The sequence below is a fragment of the Centruroides sculpturatus genome, unplaced genomic scaffold (genome assembly GCF_000671375.1).
Source record: "Centruroides sculpturatus isolate CEXI.00-Female unplaced genomic scaffold, Cexi_2.0 scaffold474, whole genome shotgun sequence".
NCBI classification, from domain to species: Eukaryota; Metazoa; Arthropoda; class Arachnida; order Scorpiones; family Buthidae; genus Centruroides; species Centruroides sculpturatus.
In genome coordinates this window covers 4,771-26,006 of record NW_019384646.1, presented here as the reverse complement: position 1 = coordinate 26,006, position 21,236 = coordinate 4,771, and the positions used below count along the sequence as shown (strand labels likewise).

Sequence of the window (21,236 nt, the reverse complement as noted above, 5' to 3'; positions counted from 1 at the left end):
ATAGTTTAATTAAAATTTAGGTTTTTATAATTATTTTATACTCTTAAGGTACAAAACTATCAAGTTATATCATAAGAAAATAAAATTTTGTTCGTTCACGTGCTTATTTTCATCACTTTCTATTGATTAAAATCTTTGAAGATACACCCGTTTATCGCATATACTATTTCAAATATTAAAAGTATTTAATAATTAAAATCTCGTAAAATTTTAAGAGTTATTCAGAAACGTCAAGACAAGAAATATTACAATAATTCATCACTAATCCTTAAATTTGGATAAAGGAACGTCGCAATATTTCACGTATCTATTTATATACTATAGACCTATCTTGAAAAGAAAGTAATTAATGCTTTAATAACATGTTCAAAAAGAAAATTTTAAGATAAAAATAATAAGAACATTCTATAAAATATATCAAATCGATTTTCATCTTAAAAAAATTCTTTTAAATATTAAAAAAAAAACTTTTTTTTAAGTATCTCAAAACATGCTAACGTAAAAACAAACATCAAAACTCAACTTTGTTTTATAAATCTTTAAAGTGAGCCTTATTTTTTTTTTCTTAAAGACTTTTAGATAAAGTTTAAATTTACTATATCTACATGATATTTCACTTTTCTACAAATAGCTAGCCAATGTCTTGAAAAGGCTGTTGTCGAAGGATTTGTTTGCCTCTATTTCTTTATCGATCGTTGATGATCATTGTAAGGAATTTCCAGAAAATTGTTTTTTCTCTCTTCTCTTATCTTTAAACAACGATTAGAATCAATTTACATCAATTCGTTTTATTTATAAAGAATAAATTTACTTTATTTTATCATTTTATCAGTGATAAACCGAATTAAATTAATTATACAGTACAAATTAAAGTTCTTAAAGGTAATATATAGTTGTATATATTGATATAGTATATAATGAAAGCCATAATATCATCTAAAAAAATCTATTTGAACAGGATGTCAACAATCTAGAAAGTAAAATCTCATCGAACAAAGTCAACAAACCAGAAGGAAATGGTCAATTTTCCGTTATGAAGTATTTAATCTTGGAATGTTCGGAAGGGATATATTTTATGTTATTTTATTAAGAATCATTCATTTCGAGTAATAAAATTTAATCAGTAATGTGATAGTTTATGTCTAAAGTTTATAAAAATTCTATATGTCTTTTAGTAAATTATACAGAGGTATAGACACGAATTAAACACGACAGAGATTAACAAACGAATTTGTTAAATTATGTCGCATATCTTATTATATTAACGTTTTTAGTACAAAAATACGTTAAAACAATGAAAACTGTGTCAGTATTATATTTAAATTATACTAGATTTTAAAAAACAGTTTTTAACTTTTATTTAAGTTATTCTTTTCTTTGAAGTTGCTTAATTTGTGTCCGCAACCTTCAAAGAAAGAATAATAACTTTAACTACTTGGCTCTGGTTCTTGGTAATAATAATAACTAATAGTTGTAATAATGGCAATAACAACTACTGGTTGTAATAATGACTTAGATACTGATTCTTTATAGGTTACAGCCAAGGTTAAACCCTCTTGGCTACAACTCCTAATCATTATAATCACTGCTTCTTTGCGACTAGTGTTTACTATTGCTAGTGATAAAGCCAGTGATTACAGTAATCTATTACACGAAATAAATAAGAATTTTTTCATGTAGTATTTCTCTCTTAAAGCTATAGCTTATTTTCATTTTTTTAATTATATTTTGACATATTTTCTTATGCATATTCATTCTATATACTGTATTTTTTTCATGACCTAACTTGTAATAAAAGACAAAGACCAAGACTTAAAATTCAAGACAATGACCCCAGATACAATCAAGACCAAGACAAGGTCAATATATATTAAGATATTTGATCAATAATGTGATTGCTATGGAGGCTAAGATATTTTCCAGTTTAATTGCAGTCTCCCAAGCAAAAATTAACAAAGGGACATCACTCTTTAAAAAGTCTCTAGATGGCACGGAGAAACTTTGCGATAACTCTGATAAGGTTACAACAGTAAAAAGACAGTACAATGAACGAAAGAATAGCCTGCAAGAAAGATCCTGCCTGCCAAGTACATTCAAACTCAAGTGTTTAATGCTACACTGGAGATTATTATCATCCAGTTGAAAGTTCGATTTAACGGTCTAAATGAGATTATTCAAACTGTCGTAGCTATATTACCTGAAAATTTGAAAAGAAAGAATATATTCTATTCTATACTATATTCTTCTATATGGATACTTTCCAACAGTTACCACGATGGCTCCTGAGATAGATGAACAGTCGTCGAAAGTTCGGAGTGAGTTTAAATACAGTATAAATTGAAAGACAAAGCCTAGCTAAGTTTTTAATGGTCGAAAATAATTTAATTAAAATTAAATGTTGAATAAACCTATATAATAATTTCTCGATTCGTTTAGAAAATTGAAAACAATAATAATTGATAGATTGCTGTTTTCTTTATTCAATAATACCATTTTTTTATTGAAAAAAATACACTTATATATATACAGACTGAAGATATCGATTACTTCTATATTTTATTCTTTTTTTACATTGTATTTTTTCATATTACAAATGTGTTTTTATATACAATATTATGTTTCATATAAAAATCTACATTTAGAATTTATTACAATATTATTTTTTGTAGCACGTCAGATTGAGGATCCGAATCCAATTTTCTACATGGATTTTTGGGCAGAATTTTATTAATAATATATTATTAATTTATATTTAATTTAATGCATAATATTCTGATTTTTAATGTTTTAATTTTACTTTAGCATTAACTAGATTGAAGCATTTCATCAGTTCTATTAAGTAATTCATGAGGGATTCAAACTGTTGAAAGTTTTCTAAATATTAAATGAATGCAAATGGTTTGAAATAAATGAACTTTATTGTTTAAATTAATTTAAGTAATTGTACATTAATTAATTTTAACTTAATTAAGTTTTAAAATTTTACATTATATAATAAAATATGACATTTTTTTATATAAAGTTTGTGTGATCGAAAGAAAATTTTTTTATTTTTAATTTCTTCTGGGAATTTCTTTTACTATACACTTAATTTATATCAATCATTATTAAGTAACTTTTCTCAAGAGTAATTTAAAAAAAAACTACTTAATTCTATGTAATTAAAAACAATTTTCTTATATAAGAAATTAATTTTGGATGAGTTTTACTAATTTATTATAATATATTCCTAAAAAATATATAAAAAAACTCACGTCTGAGCCCTTCCTGGACTTCAAGCTTTAATTTTAATAGGAGATAAACAGACCCCATTCAAACATACAAGTACACTATTTTTATAATTAAAGTTAATCGCTGATTGTAATTATAATAAAATACAGCATGGAATTCTGTATAAATTCAGTACTTCTAGAACATTTTTATATATTGGTGTATATTTCTAATCATTTACGGTCAACATAATCTTAATAGAATAACATTCCGAGCCAGTAGAGGATGTGAAACAAGATGTAACAACACCTGCTGTGGCAATAGATATACACTACAACACTTCTATAGTTTAGATTTATTTCTGACAAGGATATAACGTTTAGTTGATATCTAATATAACAGAATGTTATTGGATTCTTTTAAACATATGTATTAAAAACATAAGAATTTTTAATATAATAGAAATTTTCTAAATAATTAACCTTATATCGAGCGTATCGCTTTTATCTACCATTTACCTTTCGATTAACATTGTAAAGTATTATCTAATTTATCTAGAAATTAATTTTATAAAAATATCAGATAATTATATAGCTAAATATCTGAATTATTTCGAAAATGGACGATGAATACGCTTGATTTCCGTTTGACAATTTGATAGAAATCGTTAAAATTAGATGACAGAAGCCAATTCAGCAACATTACACCATTTTCGAGGATTTATTATTAATTACATTTGTTTATGATCAAAACCTTTAATTTTCATTAAATATTTTAATATTATAAAAGCTTTCAAGTCCAACTTATTTAAAAATTTATTATAATTTTGATAATAAATCTCATCCTTACCTATCATGATACTCAATTAACGGATCAACTCTATGTAATTTAATTAAATATAATAATGATATTGTATATATTAAGAAAGTTTAATTTTGTTTTCTACATAATCATTTATAAATATTTAAATATTCTTTCATATATTAATGATTCTAAATGCTTTTGTATAGTGTATACAGTAATTGTTTCCACATAGAATATGATGATAAAATAGATGGGTAAATTAATAATTATTATTTATAAAACATTTTAAAAATTTGATAAAACATCTTTTTATTATTATTATTATTTTTTTAAATAAAATTAGGGATAAATGTCTTCGGGGATAAGACATTAGGGATTTTACATCCATCGAAGCTTTCAAAATTAATTGAAAGTCGACTTCATCCGGATGTAGGCCTTTATGGATGGTTGAATTATCGATTACATCTTTAATATCTGAGAAATTATACAGAAAAATTTTCATAAAAAGCAAGAGGAGCTTAATTGAAAACATTATTTATTTATTATTACTATTATTTATATTAAGCTAACTTATATAAATTATGCTTAACTTACAGAAAGATTTTTGTATTTTAAATCTTGTTTTTTTGGAATTTACTGTATTTTATTATTATCTTTCTTTCTTCCTTTAAACAACATAATTATAACCTCGTGCTTTTTTTGGCATTGTTTTATATTTACATAATAAATAAGTGAGTAAATTTTCTCAGAAACTTTACTCTTTATTATAATAAATTATTCATAAAAGAGATTTAAAATAGAAAAAAAATGCTTTAATTTATTATCTAAAAAATCATTAAAAAGACATTTACTTGTAGAGCCTATCAATATTAATTTCTTATGAAGTTTATTTTTTTAATTATATAATTCTTTGTTTTCATTGCTGACATTTATTAGGATATTTTTAATCTTATTTATGACACGACAGTAAACTATTTTAAGAATAATTAAGTTGAGATTGTTAAAAACCTTTTGCAAAAGTGAATTTTCTTTATTAGACTTTATGAAAAGTAATATGCAAAGTTATAATTGCACTTAACTCATTTACTTTATGGGTAAAGCAATAAAATCTGCTTGTTGAATTATTCATGCATTTTTATTAACAAATGTGATAAATAGTTAAAGCATTGTTTAAGAAACTCAAAAAGTTCTCAAGTTTTTTTTTAATATTATACGAGAATATGTAATGTAGCCCAATGGTTCTTAATTAACCAGGGGTCCACGGACCCTCAAAAGGTCCTTAAAAAGTTTTCAAGTGTCTTGAAAGGGTCGAAATCAAGTTATTATCTTAATTTTGTGTGAAATTGTTAATTATCGTTTAGAAAGAAGCACATATATATTCATTCATATCATATGAGTCCATGACATTTGCCTAACTGGAAAAGGGTCCATGGAACAAAACCCCTAATGTAGTTTACTGAATATTTTGTGAAATTGGTACGTAATTTTTTAATACCGAAAATATTTAATTTGTTTATTTATTAAAGTAATATAATATTTAAAAAGATTTATTTTTTATATTAAAATTTTAATTTTTAATCTTTTTCATTTCTAGGAGAACTGTCTATTTACATATATATTGGTTCAAATAAATTATGGCGATGAGCTAAATCTTCTTAGCAATGAAGAAAATAATGGTTGAGATTAAAGCTGTATCATATAAGAATTGCTCTGAAGCGTTTTAATTATTTTCTTAATAAGTTTATAGATTAATTATTTAAGATCAAAGAGTGTTCATTACACTACAGATATTCCTAACGGCTAATATATATTGCTGAGCTTACAAAAACGCAAAATTGTCATTTTATTTATAAAAAATTCTTTTATGTTAAATGTAAAAAAGTGTATGATTAATAATATTTGTAAAAATGATGATAAAGTCGTTTTTTAGTAAGCAGAGTATTGTACACAACGGTCAGCTCTTTTCTATTTATCTGTATCTATAGAAGCACCCATTCCGAATCTCTCCCAGTCTTTAATGTTCTCGAACAATTGTCTTCTAGATTACTTTCTTCTTCACCTTCTGCTGTTCTTTCTCTGTAGCATTAGTTTTGATAACTCTCCAAAAAAACCCCTTAGTTACATACCGGCAAAACTTATCTTCCTTTTTATCTGTTTGAGCAACTTTCTCTTTTTTGCTCATTCTTCTCAACATTTCTTCATTATACCGCACCTACGCTTACACAGCTTCTCTATTCTAATTAAATAAATGCTAATAAATTATTATTTAGGATAGCAAAACCGCTCTTTACTGAAAACCGGTTAATAGGCAAACCGTGATTTTCGATTAACCGGTTTTCGTTAAATCTCTGTTTTAACAAACCCACCAACAGGCGATGAAACCAGTATCATAGTATTTACTCGCTCTTTTTTTTAAACTTTCAGTTGACAGTAAAGTATACTCGGATTTAAGATAATTCCACATAACTGATGGCGCACAGAAATTTTCCGGTAGTATATTATAATTTGTACAAGGCACCAATTTACTATCCTTAGCATTTTTTTAAAAATATCTTCGTGAATCTTGGTTAATATTTACTGTAATCCTTAAAAATCCACCTTTCATTGTTTCGCAATAATAATCGTTAGTGGTAACTAACGCTTAAAATTCTTTAATTGTCTTTAATAAAATTCAAATAAAATAATTTAAAAACTTATAAATATTGTAAAAAGTTCTTTAAAGTATAAATTATATAAAAACAAAACGAAAAATAATTAAATTTTAATGAAAAATCAGCTGATTGAAGTCCAGAGCACACAGAGAAACACACCTGGTCATCAGCATATAAATTTATTAATAACGAGCACTTCGTTAATGTATACCATCATCAGGTTCTCTTCTATTCTATTCTAATGGCAAAGAACCCGAAAATTATCTAGATTAGACCGAATGCCCGAAAGTGCTCGTTGTTATAAATTTATATGCTTTTATCAATGCGTGTTTCTCTATATATTATTATCATTACATATGTATTAAAAGTGAATTCGATATTTGTTTTATATTAATAATAATTATATCATAACGTGTAATTTATTTAAGAAAAAAATATGATTACAATCTCACTTTATTATTATATTTAATGTATAGTTGCAGGTATGATTTCTTTCATTTTTTTTTTTTTTCATCGAATATTACCCCAACTGACTAGAAATTACTCACAGAGATGACGGTAAACGAATCATTTGAAATGAAAAATAAATACGTGTAGGCTTAAAATTTTACATTTACATTTTAATTGTTCAATAACTATACATTAAAATAATTAATGTATTGAAAAATATAAGCTTTTCAATTGATATTCATCTCTCAATTTTCTATCTCTGTCAAGCAAAATCTTTGGCTGTAATATAACAGAGGGAAAGTATGGCTTTTGGTCAAAAAATGACCCCCTCCCCCGTGAATTTTAAATTTTTGGACTCGGGCTCTTGAAACATTGAGAATTGCAAAAACATTTGGGGGTTTTTATCTTTATCTTTATCTATATTATAAACTCGAGATATGACACACGATCCCCCCTCTATCTTCTCACCCTTCAAACCTATAACCATTAAAATTTAACAGCATCAATGCCTCTAATACACAAATTACCATGAAAAATTTCAGAAATTTTCGGCAAAAGATACAGGAGTTATTAAGCTTTAAAGTGGGTAAATAAAATGGTGTCCCACCCACACATATACCAAAATACTTCAAAATAAATAAATAAATTATAAATTAATTTATCAAGTTTAACTTTAATACTATCGTAAATTTCATAGCTTTAAAGGATATAATCATTAATTTTGGAGGGGGGGGGAGAGAGAGAGAGAGAGAGAGAGAGAGAGAGAGAGCGAGACAACATGTAACTTACGGCAATTAACTTTTAGTTTGTGATTTTTAGGGATATAAACTACCTGTAAAAGAAACAAATGATTAATGTCCAAAACCATTAATGGCTTTAAAAAAAGTGGCTGAAAGTAAAAATAAAAAGTTAGCACTATGTCATTTGTTCTGATCAATTTTCACCTTAACTTCGATCTGCACTTTCAACACTATTTATAGCAATTACCAGTTTAAAAAAATTTTTTTTCAAAAAAAAAAAATAATAATAATAANTATGAATGCTGTGTTTACTATTACAAGGAAGTGTCATCACTTGTCTGTACTGTTTTGCCAAGTAATTTTTTGCCACCACTTCATGGAACTTCATCATTGAGAGAAGTTTTTGTCCTGAACCATGGTACTGGGAATAAATACAGTATGCATTGACCATGGAAATGCCAAGTAAATAAGCTACCAATAGCTTTCTGTACTACTTGATACCTCTTCAGAGCGGGGTGTAGTAGGATTCCATTTGATCCAACAGATCTACTCCTTTTTTGATGTAATTACTGTCAGTGACACATTGTGGTTTCATCACAGACTCTTAGGATTTTTTTGACTTTTTCCCAGTGTCAGCGAATGCATGAATGTGTTTCTACAGTTCAGAGCATGACAATGGGTCTTATGTCAATCCATTTTATTATTTGGATTCCTTGATTATTTTGTAGCCCATAAACTTCACCTTTTTTCAGTCATTTTCAGAGTATTAGCATTCTCCAGTTTGCATGTAGCGTGAGCCTGGTTCTGCGCATGTGCCAGCTTGCACTTCACGGAGCTTACTGCTCGTTCGGTTTTCGAATTATATTTGAATATTTGCTTTGTATTCTTAACAGTTTTGACAAAGTTTCAACTTATATGTTATGCGTTCTATTCTACATTGGGTTATTTCTGTTTAATTTTCTCAGAAAATATTTGTTTTCTCCCGAGGACGACGACTATAAGTTCGTCGAAAGTGCTTGCGATAAAATAATGTATGCATGTAACACTGAACTCAGTGTCTTCATTTTTATTATTATTATTATTTTTTATTTAGTTAAATTTCGTTTCTAACTTTCTTTTATATTGATTTATTGTTTTATAACAGTAAATCAAGGTAATTTCTTTAAATCTTCATAGTTTGATGTAATAAATTGAAGTCTTCATAATCTACCCTTTTAGGAAGATAATCATATAATGGAGTTGACCCTTAGCAACATGTAAATTTCTAAACAAATATTGTCTGGTGTTCTTTTTTTTTCTATTTTTAAGAATATTCTCTCCTTCCTTGTATGTTATTACAGAAGGACTTCAGAAAATTTACGTGTTCAAAGGGAATATCGACTCGTTTTTTTGTAATATTAAGTTACTGTGACGTAAAAGAATCGAATTGTGCAGCTAATTTATGTATGTGTCTTCTAATTATAGTCATTATTTTATAAAGTATCTCATACAAGAGAAGGATCAGTAATTAAGTTAGTTATTTATACACTAAAAAAATAATCGAGAAAATTGCTAACGTAGAACTTTAAATTTTCAACGAAATTCTTTGTCGTTTAGGCACTTGTCCCAATTGAAAACATTGAAAGCACTTGAAAACATTCTGCATAAAGTCTGTTGATTGCTGTCGAGATACTGTAGTACATGTTCCCGAATCTCTTCATCGTTTCAAAAATGTTCTCGGCCAAATGTTCTTTTAAAATTCCAAAAAAAATAGTAATCGGTTGGAGAATGTTTTTAGGCAATGAAGAAATTCAAGAACATGTACTACAGTATCTTGACAGCAATCAACAGAGTTTTCTGCAGCATGTCTTCAGAAACTGATAGAACATTGGGACAACGATTAACGAAACAAGGATTTTGAATATTAAATAAAATGTATTTATTTAATTTTTTTAATCATTATTGCGAATTTTTTTTAACAATATTGAGGTTTTTTAAAAACTTATTCGTATAATTTGAATATTTTTATAAATATTATAATTATTCATATATCATTTACTATTTTAATCTATAACTGTTGTGTGTCGTGTTTTAAAATTGTTCGTAATCGTCTCTGCATAACCACACATTAGAAATACGGTATTATCTATTATAAAATTATGTAAATATAAGTAAACAGTGTATAAGGTAATAAACTTAGTTTTGCATTTTGCAGAAAGAGTTTATATACAGTTTGGTACAGACTATCCATTCAGGTTTTAAATCTCAAAAAGTATTGAAAGTAACATGATTTTATTGTTTAATTTCATTAAAATGTACGTAAGGATACAAAAACTACATACCAAAACTTTTCCACTCGTGTGAAGAAATAAGAAATGGAAGAAATTTCTAATCGAAAATGAAAATGTTTCTATTTAAAACTATGAAATTACCTTTTTAAATTTTATTTTAATAATACATACTGAATTTTTCCAGAGATATGGTGTGAAACTCCTGGAAGAAGGATATGAATCGCCTTGTATATAAAAATATTAGTAAATTTATTCATTATATTTTTAATCTACAATGTTCCTTTATACTATAAATTTATTATTTATTATTCATAATGATCCTTAGAGCATAGAAAATTCTTCATTTCACAGTTTTCAAGGTCCTCTGAGTCCAAAAATTTTGGTAGTCATTTATTGATCGATCGCCATACTTTACTCAAATATAAGAATCTTCCTTAGACGATTGATTTATTAAAGTCGTGACTCTAATGTTAATATAATGAGATTAAATGCCGTATTAGGTTTCTAAAAAATAAATAAACTCTCATAATTTGAAAAACAGTCATAACATATTTATATGTTACATTTCGTTCTGTTTACACGATTGATTGTAAGAATGTAAACACGGATACTCTAATACAAAAATTACACAAAGTGAGCAAATACAAACAATACAAATATAGATTTAATTCCATTAGAAATCAGGAAATAAAGTTAGGACTAAGGATTTTAATCATTCTATTCCTACGATATTAAATAAACGAAAACTAATCAAAAATATCGATAGTAAGAAGACAAATACAAACAAAATAAAGTCTATAATTCCTCTTTCTTATACAACAGAAACATGAATTTACTATTGAACACAAGACTGTGTTATTATTAAAACACTTGGCGTTTATCCACTTTATTGAGTTGACATCAACGGTCTGAAAGGATTACTTCAAAAATTTGAATTTAAATATTATAAAATACAAGGCAGGTTTTAAAATATTTTGTTTAAAAATTTATAATTAACTAAAACATTAATATGTCGAGAAATAATAATATAATGTTTAAAATTTTTGAATGAATATTTACAATCGTTAGAAAATTATAGCACAAGTGGAAATGATACACATCATTTAAATGTTGTAATTACGTTGACACTTTCATTTAGTTTTACTGTTTGGCTATAAAGAAATCTGTCTTAATGGTCATTGAAAATGGTTGTTAAAGTTGATTTTATATCCTATATAAGTATAGTAGTTGTATTAGTTGTAACATTTAGATAACAAAGACTAAAGCTTAATGAGTTTCCAACTTTAAACTGAATATATTATGTGAAAATGTCCCTTCATTAAACTTAAGTTTCTGATTGTTCTTTTAAACAATATTAAATATTGGATATTTCAAAATTTTTATAACAATATTTTTATTACGTGTAAATACTATTATTATTTAATTTAATTAAAAATAAGTTTATAATGTCACGATATAAAAATTGATAGCTAATTAAATTTTTACAAAGTTTCAACGTTAAATAAATATATATTTTTTTATAATTTAATAAATTATATAAAAGTGTCTGATATTTTAAACGATGTATAGGCCTATACTTGACTCTTTCCGTACTGTAAGCAATAAAAGGGTGTTTTTTAATCCAACCCTTCGTGAGTTCCTCCAAGGAGATATAGGAGCATTTTTCATCAGCCATTTTGGCCAACAAGATGGCTCATTAAAAAATTTGTAGGTTCAATCTCTGCAATGCTGCAGTAAGTCTTTTGGAGGTAAGTATTTAGTGCAGCGAAAAGAACAGAAATGCCAATACGTTTGCGTGGATGCCATTTACTTCAAATTACTGAGATTATAAATATATAGTTATATTTTTATAATTTGAGGATTCACTGGTATTAAACACACGTTATTGTGCCCTATCCAGAAATTAAGTACTACACTTACCACTTGAAACTCTTCTGATCTTACCTTCACTTTAATAATTAAATAAAATCTAGAAAATAGTTAAATTCGAGATGAAACAATCTAGATTTGTATCCTTTATCTAATTGTTTAAATCTCAAATCTAGGGGCAAACAAAACAATCTATATTTAGATATGAAAAATAGATTGTGATGTTCCTAAATACACGATATACATATGTCCATTAAAATTTGATATAAAAGTCTGTACATTGAAACATCAACGAAATATATTCTGTATGTTTATATCTGTATAATCTAAAAGAGTTTGTAGTAAGTTGAATTCTCCACTCTACTTGTAGAAATATAATGATGTAAGCTTCTATATTACACCAGTCTTCACGAGTGATACAAAGACAATACAGAAACATTCATTAACTGTATTAGATAAAGAAAAAATGCCCGAAGTAAATTCGATCAGCAAAAATGTTATCATGTCAAGTTCCAGTCAGACATGAAAGTCGGCATGCCTGAAAAATAAAACACAAGAAATTAACAATTGCAAAGATCCAAACTCTATATTCAAACTCGTAAAGAGTAAACAAGGTGTTCTTTTTTTATCTTTATTACCTTTATAATTGACCAAATTGACAAAACCAGATCGAGCGTAGCATCGCTTTTCTCAGCTTCATCAAGAAGAAAACAAAAAGACAAAACAAAGCTAATACATAGAGCCTTGTAAATAAACATTTATCATATATGGAGGTTTCGTTTAGTTATTCCCAAGATACCAGGAGAAATTCATTCTCTCTTGTTATATGGAAACAGCGCTTCAGATTCTTTACGGTACAACTCTGAAACATCCCTAGAAATCTCGAAAATGAATGCTGTCGGATGTTCTCGGTTTGTGGAAAATTCAATTTCCATAATTATCATAAAATTTTCAACACTTAAGCCACAAAACCACGTCAAGATGACACCCATTTTGTGGTGGTTTTTTTTTCTTATTCAGAAACCAACCCTACTTGCTTGACAGTGTAGCAAGTAGAGAGAAAAACTGGATCGCGCCCGAGGTAATCATAAATAAAACGACCAATAATGATTTTTGTTCTCTTTCTTCCCCCTCTATCCATTCGAACCCAATAAATATTCAGTCGGTCTCAAGATTATTTTAAAAAATGCTCATATAACACAAGCATTTTAAACCTTGTAGAATTAAACAAAAAAATGGAAAACTTAAGCTATTAATACTTATTATGATATGGGACTACTTCTCTGTCCCTCTTACTCTCCGTTAATCTCATTCGTTCCAAGTTTAGGTTAATGGATTTCACCTCCGATTGTATTTTGCAGATTTCGTCTTCGTTCGTTAGAGGATCGGCGATTGTTCAAAGATCCACTTTCCATTCACGTAACAACTTTCCTGAACCGCAAATGGAAATTCACATTATTGTAAAATCAATGAATCAGAAGGAATTACATTTACTTCGCACGCCTTTTTCTAGGATTAAACATCAGACAAAAATGTTTATCTTTCAGAAGAGTCCTATTAAAACTTTACCTAAGAGCAGGTCACGTCTTCCATGTCTTGTCTACGTATTTACTTATTTCTCACAAATAGAATATTACATTTTCCTGGATAAAACATTATAAAAATACTAAAAGTAACTACTCTTTTCTTCGTAATAAATAAATAAATATATATATATATATAATATTATTTTAATAACCTAACTGGGAGATGTCGGGATTAAATCTGCACTTTAAGGCTGATCCTTTTGCGGATAGACAAACGCAGTGTCTCGAAACCACGTATTTTTCCTGCTTTCTTTATTATCTTTACCTTTCACGAGTTCCTTTTCTCTTCTATCTTATTGTCAATTCTTTTACCTTTAAACCATGCCGCTGAATAAAGCCCGTGTCTTCTGTATTTTATTCTCATTGGAAGAATAATCACCATTAGAATCAGATATGCACTAAATGCCTTCAACACTTACCTTGCCAGACACTCCAACTGTAGTTCAAGTTTATAAATCGAACAGTAATTGGAGTGTCTGGCGAAAGTCACATCGCCAAGAACCAAGAATAAATCTTAGATACTGGAAGCAAGGAATCGTCAATAATCCTTTTTCTCCGTTGATATGACATCATTGGGGATTGACGTTTGGAGAATCGGACGAAAACCACGATATTTTCGAGTCAAAAATCTAGATCAAACATAAAAGACGGCTTTTGATCCGATATTGTAGCAGATATTTGTTTCCTGTTTTAGAATTTATGTAATTTTCCAATAACGACCGAAGTGTCACGCAAACCGATCCACATTTTGTTTGAAATGAAAATTGTACCTTTACAGAGATTCTTCACAAACAATCACAAGAACGATAGCATTCTATTGTTACAGAAAACAATACTGTACCATTATTTCGATCTCTTATGAAAATATTGTTGATATTTTTACTTTCTGTTATATATAACAAATGGAAAGTATGGCTAATGGTCAAAACATAACCCCCTCCCCCAATATTTTTACACTTTTGGAGTCAGGGACCTTGAAACGTCGAGAAATGCAAAAAATTCGGGTTTTTTTTTCTGGTGTTGGTATGTGTGGCACGATTTTGTTCACCCTATTAGAAGCTTAATAACTCCTGCGCTTTCCGTCAAAATTTTCTGAAATTTTGCAGAGAGGTTTGTTTATTAGGAGGTGTCGGGAATAAAAATCGTCTAGCGCGCGGTTTTCCCGCCTTTTCGTGAACGACCGTTATCGCCATGGAAACGGCGATCAGAACATTTTGTTGACTCGACCGCTGATTGGTTAAGAAACATCGGACGATCGGCGGACGTCTTATACAGCTGGTAGATGCTGATTGGTGGAGTTCAATGTAGCTTCAATCCTATAAAAGCAGTGAAGTTCTGGCGGGAAGTTTAGTTCGCTTTGGACTCGTAGAATGAACTCACGTTGACCTTAGTCGCGGGAGCTGTCTTAGTAGATCGTCTCATCTTGTCGTGTTGTTGTAGACTTTGAAGTTGTGCGTCGCAAGGTGCTTTTTCGACGGACCTGTAGCAGTGGATGATTACTTTGAACTTTGTTAATATCTAATGTTTGTAATTCTTATATGTGAACTTTACTTGTAACTGTACATACGTTTATTTTCAATATACTCAATGTTTTTAAATGCAACTGACTCTGAAGAAGTATTTTAATTTGACTGGAGGATTAATGTTAATAAATTTTCGTGGTTAAAGATCGACGAGGTGGGGAGATAATGGGAGTCGTGTGTCGTATCTCCAGTAGGATCGGACTTAACGACGATTTTACTCGTTTTTTGTTATTAGCGTTTACAATTTTTTTAATAAAACCCATCCGTACCCTCAAAATTAAGCTTTCTGCCATTTTATAATAATTACAAACATAAAAACTTTTTAAAGAAAATATCATAACAGATGATGCCACACGTAGTTTTAAATGTTGTCGGGAAAGTTAAACAATTCGTTGGTAGAGTTTTACAAAAGTTTTGGAAAAAAGAATGTCAAATTCGAAAGAAATGGGATCGGATGTAAAATAGAGAAGCGGTTAAATATAAATTATCCAAAGCTTTCTTGGTATCCACAATGAAAGAACTTTCTGTTTTATCCAGTTCTTTGATAAAATTCTGAAAGTCATGTTAATGGTTTGCATAGAACATTGCCGCTTTTAACCATATTTTTTATCTTGTGATTGTGAGAGAGGGTTGTAAAGGAGTAGCTGACAGATGCTTTCGATCCATAGCAGTTTACATTGGTGTTTTTGCAAGTAGTTTCTTGCCTAAATGAGGGCATCCAGATCTTTAAAATGTAAACGAATTTGATCGGTTCAGAAATTACTGATTTATTTTTATTTCTTTCTTCTTTCTATCGAGTTTTAGTCGTGCTATATATATAAGATATCTCACTTATAAAGTTAAATTTAAACGGATGACGACTTCCCATCAATAACTGTTTCATATCAATAATTTGAACTTTTGATTATTACTTAAGTTAAGAAGAAAGATAAGAAAAGAACACGTGTCCAGTTCCTATAGATAAAGATAACATAAATGACACATATTCCGAATAAGGATAGGAAATTATAATTTATTTTAATTCTTTGTGTAAAAATACAAGTAATTTTTAATGTTTTAAATTAAAATAAATATAAAATTAATTTTCTAAACATTTTATTAAATGAATTTCTATTTTGTTATTTAGAAAATTATGAAAATTTGCATTCTGTTTCTTCTTTTTGGATTAGCATCTGCCGATATTTGGCAACGTAAGTAGTTAATTTACAAGTTGAAATTTATTAAATTATTTAATTTAAAATTAATTTTTTCATTCTAAATTTGGAACAGGCGCTGCTTCTACCGTAGATAAAGCAGTTAAATTATTTTTGGAAGGTGTTGGACAATCTGGTTCTCTAAAAGTATTTATTGGTTTATCCGATGCTAAAGAATTGAACGAGTAAGATTTTTAAAAAAGTATAATTAATTAAATGTCGTACTTAAATGAGGAATTCGGAAGTAATTTAAAGGCACTATAAATTAAATAAGTTTTTAAAATAACTGTAACGTTTATTTACAAAATCAAATTCACTTTTTTATTTTATAACACTAGGCAAAGAGGTGTTTTCAGCTGTAGACAAGCTTAGGCTTCTTTTGATTAAATGTTTTATCTTTATTCTATTAAATAATTAAATAGTTTAAGTAACATCATTAATTTGGAACAACAAAAAGATCAATAAAGAGCAACTTGTTAGATTTATTTAAGACTGTAATTCTTCTCTATCAACGAAATGCATCTTGACTAATCTCAGAAAGATAGAGGAAAATAGTTTCAAAAATTTAGTCTTTTATAGAAATAATAATAATGAAAGCAATATTAACGTTATTTTTAAAGTGATAAAAATATTTTTTATTTTTTACTTTATTAATTTTACTCGTATATTTTTTACGCTTTTTAAATATGAGTGGATTTCCATATTTAGGATTGATTTGGGTCTATTTTACACCACTCAGACACACACATAATTATGAACTTTATATAGCGGTATCAAAAATAAAAAAATTAATAGAATTGATTATTAATAAACTATTTATACAGAGTCCAAAAAATGTACAATAAAAAAGATTTGTTTTAGTGAAATAACAAAAAATTTCCTTAAATTTTAATTGCTAACTTTTCAATACGGAATTATAATTGAAAAGAATAAAATTATTTAGTTTTTTTTAAGTTTTAGCTCTCTTTTCTGTAGTATAGTCATACATTCCAAAACAACACGGTGAATTTTCTAATGAATTTTCAGATGAAACCTGGCATTTTATATTTCATGTAATGTCTAACGTTTTATTAACACCTGACATAATACAAAATAGCTAACAAATTTTACATATTTGATTAGTCTGTGACATGATTTTAAGCAATAATAATATGTGCTTAATGGGCTTCATGGGACCCAGGCAAATTTGAATTAAGATGCCTCGTGTACAGTACAATATTCACCTCAGACATTTTTCTTACAGGGAATTTTTGGGAAAAATATTTTCTTATAATAGATTGGTATGAATTATTTTTCTATAATAGATTGCTTGGAATATGCTCCTATGGGAATTGCTTGGAACCCCCCATTGGGGGGTTCCAAGCAATTCCCATAGGATAACGCGCCCATAGGATAAAGCCATTGGCTTAGTAGATAAAATCACTGAACACTGGTCGGTCGTGGGTTCGCGCTTCGCCAAAGGGGACGTAATCAGGGAAACTTCACGTGCTGGCCAGCACGTGGAGTTTCCCTGATTATTTTGTTTCTAAAACCTATATATGGGCCATTCCATAGAAAGCCTTCTAGGGAGAATCCCTCCTCGGCCATCACACACGTACTTCGTTGTCATTTACCAGTAAAAAACCAATAATAAATACATACACATACAAATTTCACAGCAAATAATTTGATTATTTTGATTACTTTGAGTTAGTGGTAAATTTTATAGATTTTTTTTAAACCTGTATGAGTGTATTTTGTAACGATTACAATATAATTTATTTATTAGTATTATTCATATTAGAACACAATGTTGTGCTGCTTTAAAATCACATTAAATTCATATTTGAAATATAAATTTAGCATATTAATATTAATAAATTGTTAAGTTGTTTCAATTTTTTTAATGAAATATGTTTTTCATAAGAAATAATTCTTCTTTAATTCGAAAGATGACACTAACATCTTAAAATCATTGGAAAATTAATAATTTCATTTTTAGTCTGCAAATGGCAGAGAATTTTAATCAATCTTGATGACAATGAAAGTAATATGCCAATCTACTATTGATAAAAATTATTTCTTCAATTGCACATATGCTCAGACACGATTTATAGAAGATCAAACGTATACAAAAATATATTTGATCTCTATTTTATTTCTTATTTAAAATAAAATTATTATTTCTATACAAAAAATATTAATTTTTATATAGTTAAATGAATTGCTTATTTATTTATTTATTTACAATTATTCATGTAGATAATTTTATATATTTAGCATAGAAGATGATATCAAAGAAGGCTTGGAAAAGATATTAAAAGATGAATTAGAAAATATTTTCCAACAAATAAAAGCAACAGTAGAAAATGGGAAAGAAGTAGCCGAAAAATTAGTTGAAATGGTAATTATTTTAAATTTTTTCTAATATAAAACTTATTTTATTTTGAAATTGAATGCAATTTTCTGTTATAATAAAATAATTTCATTAAAATTACATTCTTTGTGACCTCATTTGTTCTGTTTATTCCTCTCTATTGCATTTTTATACAATATTTTAAACAAAATATAGCATTGTAGTTGCTATATTTAACATTATACAGTATATGTACAGTACTTGTATATACAGTATTTCATCATAAATAAGAAACATTAATATTCTTTTTTATTTATATAATAATATTACTTATAATTCTCAAATATTATTTACATATTTAAAAAAATCTATTTATATTTATAAATCTGTGTATTGAAAATAAAAAAGTGTATAATTAATGCATTTATCTTCTTTCTTATGATTCGGCTTCAATATTTTATCTCAAATCTATTGATGAAATCTGTATTGATTTATTATTATAAAACTTTTTAGTAAGAAAAATTGCTAACTTTGCAAACGAATTCAATTTACTTTTTATAAATATTGCTGCATTTTATAATAATTTTATTAAAATATAACGATTTTTACATAAAATTTAGCTCCGAATAATTTTATAATTTTATTTCAGAATTATTATTCTATTATCATCAATACAGATTAATTAAATAAATAAACATTTTCTAATAATTTTTAAGGTTAAAGATATAAAAGAAAAGTTAAAGGAACTAAAGGAAGATGATCAGAATTCTAAAATTTTCTTGAAAAAGCTGAAACATTTGATCAAACAGAGTTTAAAAAATTTTTTGGAAAATCATGGATTTGGTAAGTTCTCGTACATATATACAAATATAATTAATTTATAATAGTAAAAAAACTTGTTATAATTATTTTTAATTCTAGGTAAACGTAATTTAGATCAAGAAATGGATCATATTGCCCGAATAAGATTTAGCGAATTTGCCGAATGGATCAAGAAACGGGTCAGTTTTATTCTTTGCGAATAAGTTTGTCCAACAATTATCTGTTTTTTAATGAATTTAAAATTATTTCCAGGTTTTCCAAAGCGAAATTATCAACAAGATTCGCAAATACATTAAAAATTTCATCACTAAAAATTCAGTAAACAAAAATTATTTTCTTCCCCTTAATAAATTCCTAATTCAAATAATAACTTAAAACTTATGAATATATTTAGTGAAATAATTTATTAACGTATTTCGTTTCTATGAATAATTATTTTATATTTCTCTTAGGAGTTACGAAAACTAAAAGAAGTTTTATTAAAATTGAAAGAGGACGACTTTCTTGAACTTTTGGACTTGACTTTTCAAAGTTATAACAATAAAAATTACTGTGACAATAAATCTAAAGAAAGAATAAATGAATTATTTAAAGACTTGGAAGAAGATCTTCGCGAAAAAGCAAAAAAATTACAAGAGTTCCTTAAAGATAGATGGTTATTTGGTCTGGAAAAACTTAGGTCTGGTTTTAGTAGAATCACAGCTTTGGGTATTGAAGTGAGTAAACTTATAGATTTTTTTATATAAATAATATTGTATATGAATCATGCTTTATTTATGTATTTACATTTATATATGTACATTTATATATGTATATCTAGATTATTGGTGACGGTAAAGATATCAGTGTAGAGACAGCCAGAAAAGCTATTGAATTTTTTCAAGAATATAAAGATGATCTAGGATCACTCTGGGATCAAATTAATGAAACCACGAAGAGCCACATTGGACAATTCTAAACATGCAAAAGATTTTAGATATATATCAATTTTAGTATGTATTAATAGCACTAAATAAATATTTCAAATATTTTTATGGCTTATTAAAATATTGAATATACTTTTCAAGATTATGTAGTGAATATTTTTACACATGGATTAGTTCATCGAGATGCTTACATTTTGCAAAATTAAGTAATATCTGCGATTATTAAATATACTATAAAGTGTATTAGTTGTATTTTGTTTTCACACATGAAACTTTCAAGATAAAATATTTTGCTGAAATTATCAGTCATAAGAATAGAACGATACAATTATTGTTAAATGTAAAGACAAAGAGACAAACATTCTATCGTCTGTATAGAAAAAATCTATATGTGCAGTAATAGACAAAATGTCTTCAATTAATCGCAAAACGTCATTTCACATGATAACTATTTTTTTCAATTTTAATATATTATTGATCAATCAGCTATCATTTTATAAATACTCGATATTTTTAAAATGAAATCTTCAAAAAGACCACAAAAGAGGTGTCGGCTCTCGAAAGAGCTATTAAGTATATGCAGAATCTTATATTCTTCGGTAGCTTGGTGTCGTATACTATCTCGTAAATCTAGGCGAAAAAAAGTGACGAAACGTCTATTGCTTAAATCCAAAACTAGCCAACGAATTTATTCAAGTTTTAAGACGTCTCATCTTGGATACTAAATATTTTAAATTTCATTCAAATCGGTTCAATGGTCTTGGAGATATTAACGGTCAAAATTGTTACTTTGCAATTGCACGTGTGGTGAGCTTTGCCAGAATTAATAGATTATCTGGTCTCTGAATGCCTATTGT

At 27.3% G+C, this 21,236-nt stretch overlaps 1 protein-coding gene and 1 long non-coding RNA gene across 4 annotated transcripts in view; one reads left to right on the top strand and one right to left on the bottom strand.

Moving 5' to 3' along the window:
* Nucleotides 1–20,485, top strand: part of LOC111626180 — a 47,480-nt gene extending 26,995 nt beyond the window's left edge. Inside the window, exons 1-9 of one of the 2 annotated variants that reach the window (XM_023369491.1) lie at nucleotides 16,037–16,144; nucleotides 16,230–16,293; nucleotides 16,373–16,481; nucleotides 18,556–18,679; nucleotides 19,348–19,474; nucleotides 19,553–19,632; nucleotides 19,706–19,771; nucleotides 19,906–20,169; nucleotides 20,274–20,485. In XM_023369491.1, the coding sequence (XP_023225259.1) occupies nucleotides 16,236–16,293; nucleotides 16,373–16,481; nucleotides 18,556–18,679; nucleotides 19,348–19,474; nucleotides 19,553–19,632; nucleotides 19,706–19,771; nucleotides 19,906–20,169; nucleotides 20,274–20,411 (966 nt within the window). In that variant the 5' untranslated portion in view covers nucleotides 16,037–16,144; nucleotides 16,230–16,235 and the 3' untranslated portion in view covers nucleotides 20,412–20,485. Of the gene's footprint in view, nucleotides 1–16,036; nucleotides 16,145–16,229; nucleotides 16,294–16,372; nucleotides 16,482–18,555; nucleotides 18,680–19,347; nucleotides 19,475–19,552; nucleotides 19,633–19,705; nucleotides 19,772–19,905; nucleotides 20,170–20,273 lie in introns of those variants that run through there. The other variant, XM_023369492.1, reaches the window with a different exon arrangement.
* Nucleotides 11,615–14,362, bottom strand: LOC111626181. Of its 2 annotated transcripts, none has more exons than XR_002756840.1 (4): nucleotides 13,733–14,362; nucleotides 13,564–13,637; nucleotides 12,633–13,425; nucleotides 11,615–12,532 (listed from the first exon to the last, which is right to left on the bottom strand). It is a non-coding gene; the product is annotated as an uncharacterized LOC111626181 (long non-coding RNA). The 2 variants fall into 2 exon arrangements; XR_002756841.1 differs by having other exon boundaries at nucleotides 13,738–14,362.
* Nucleotides 20,486–21,236: the final 751 nt, after the last annotated feature.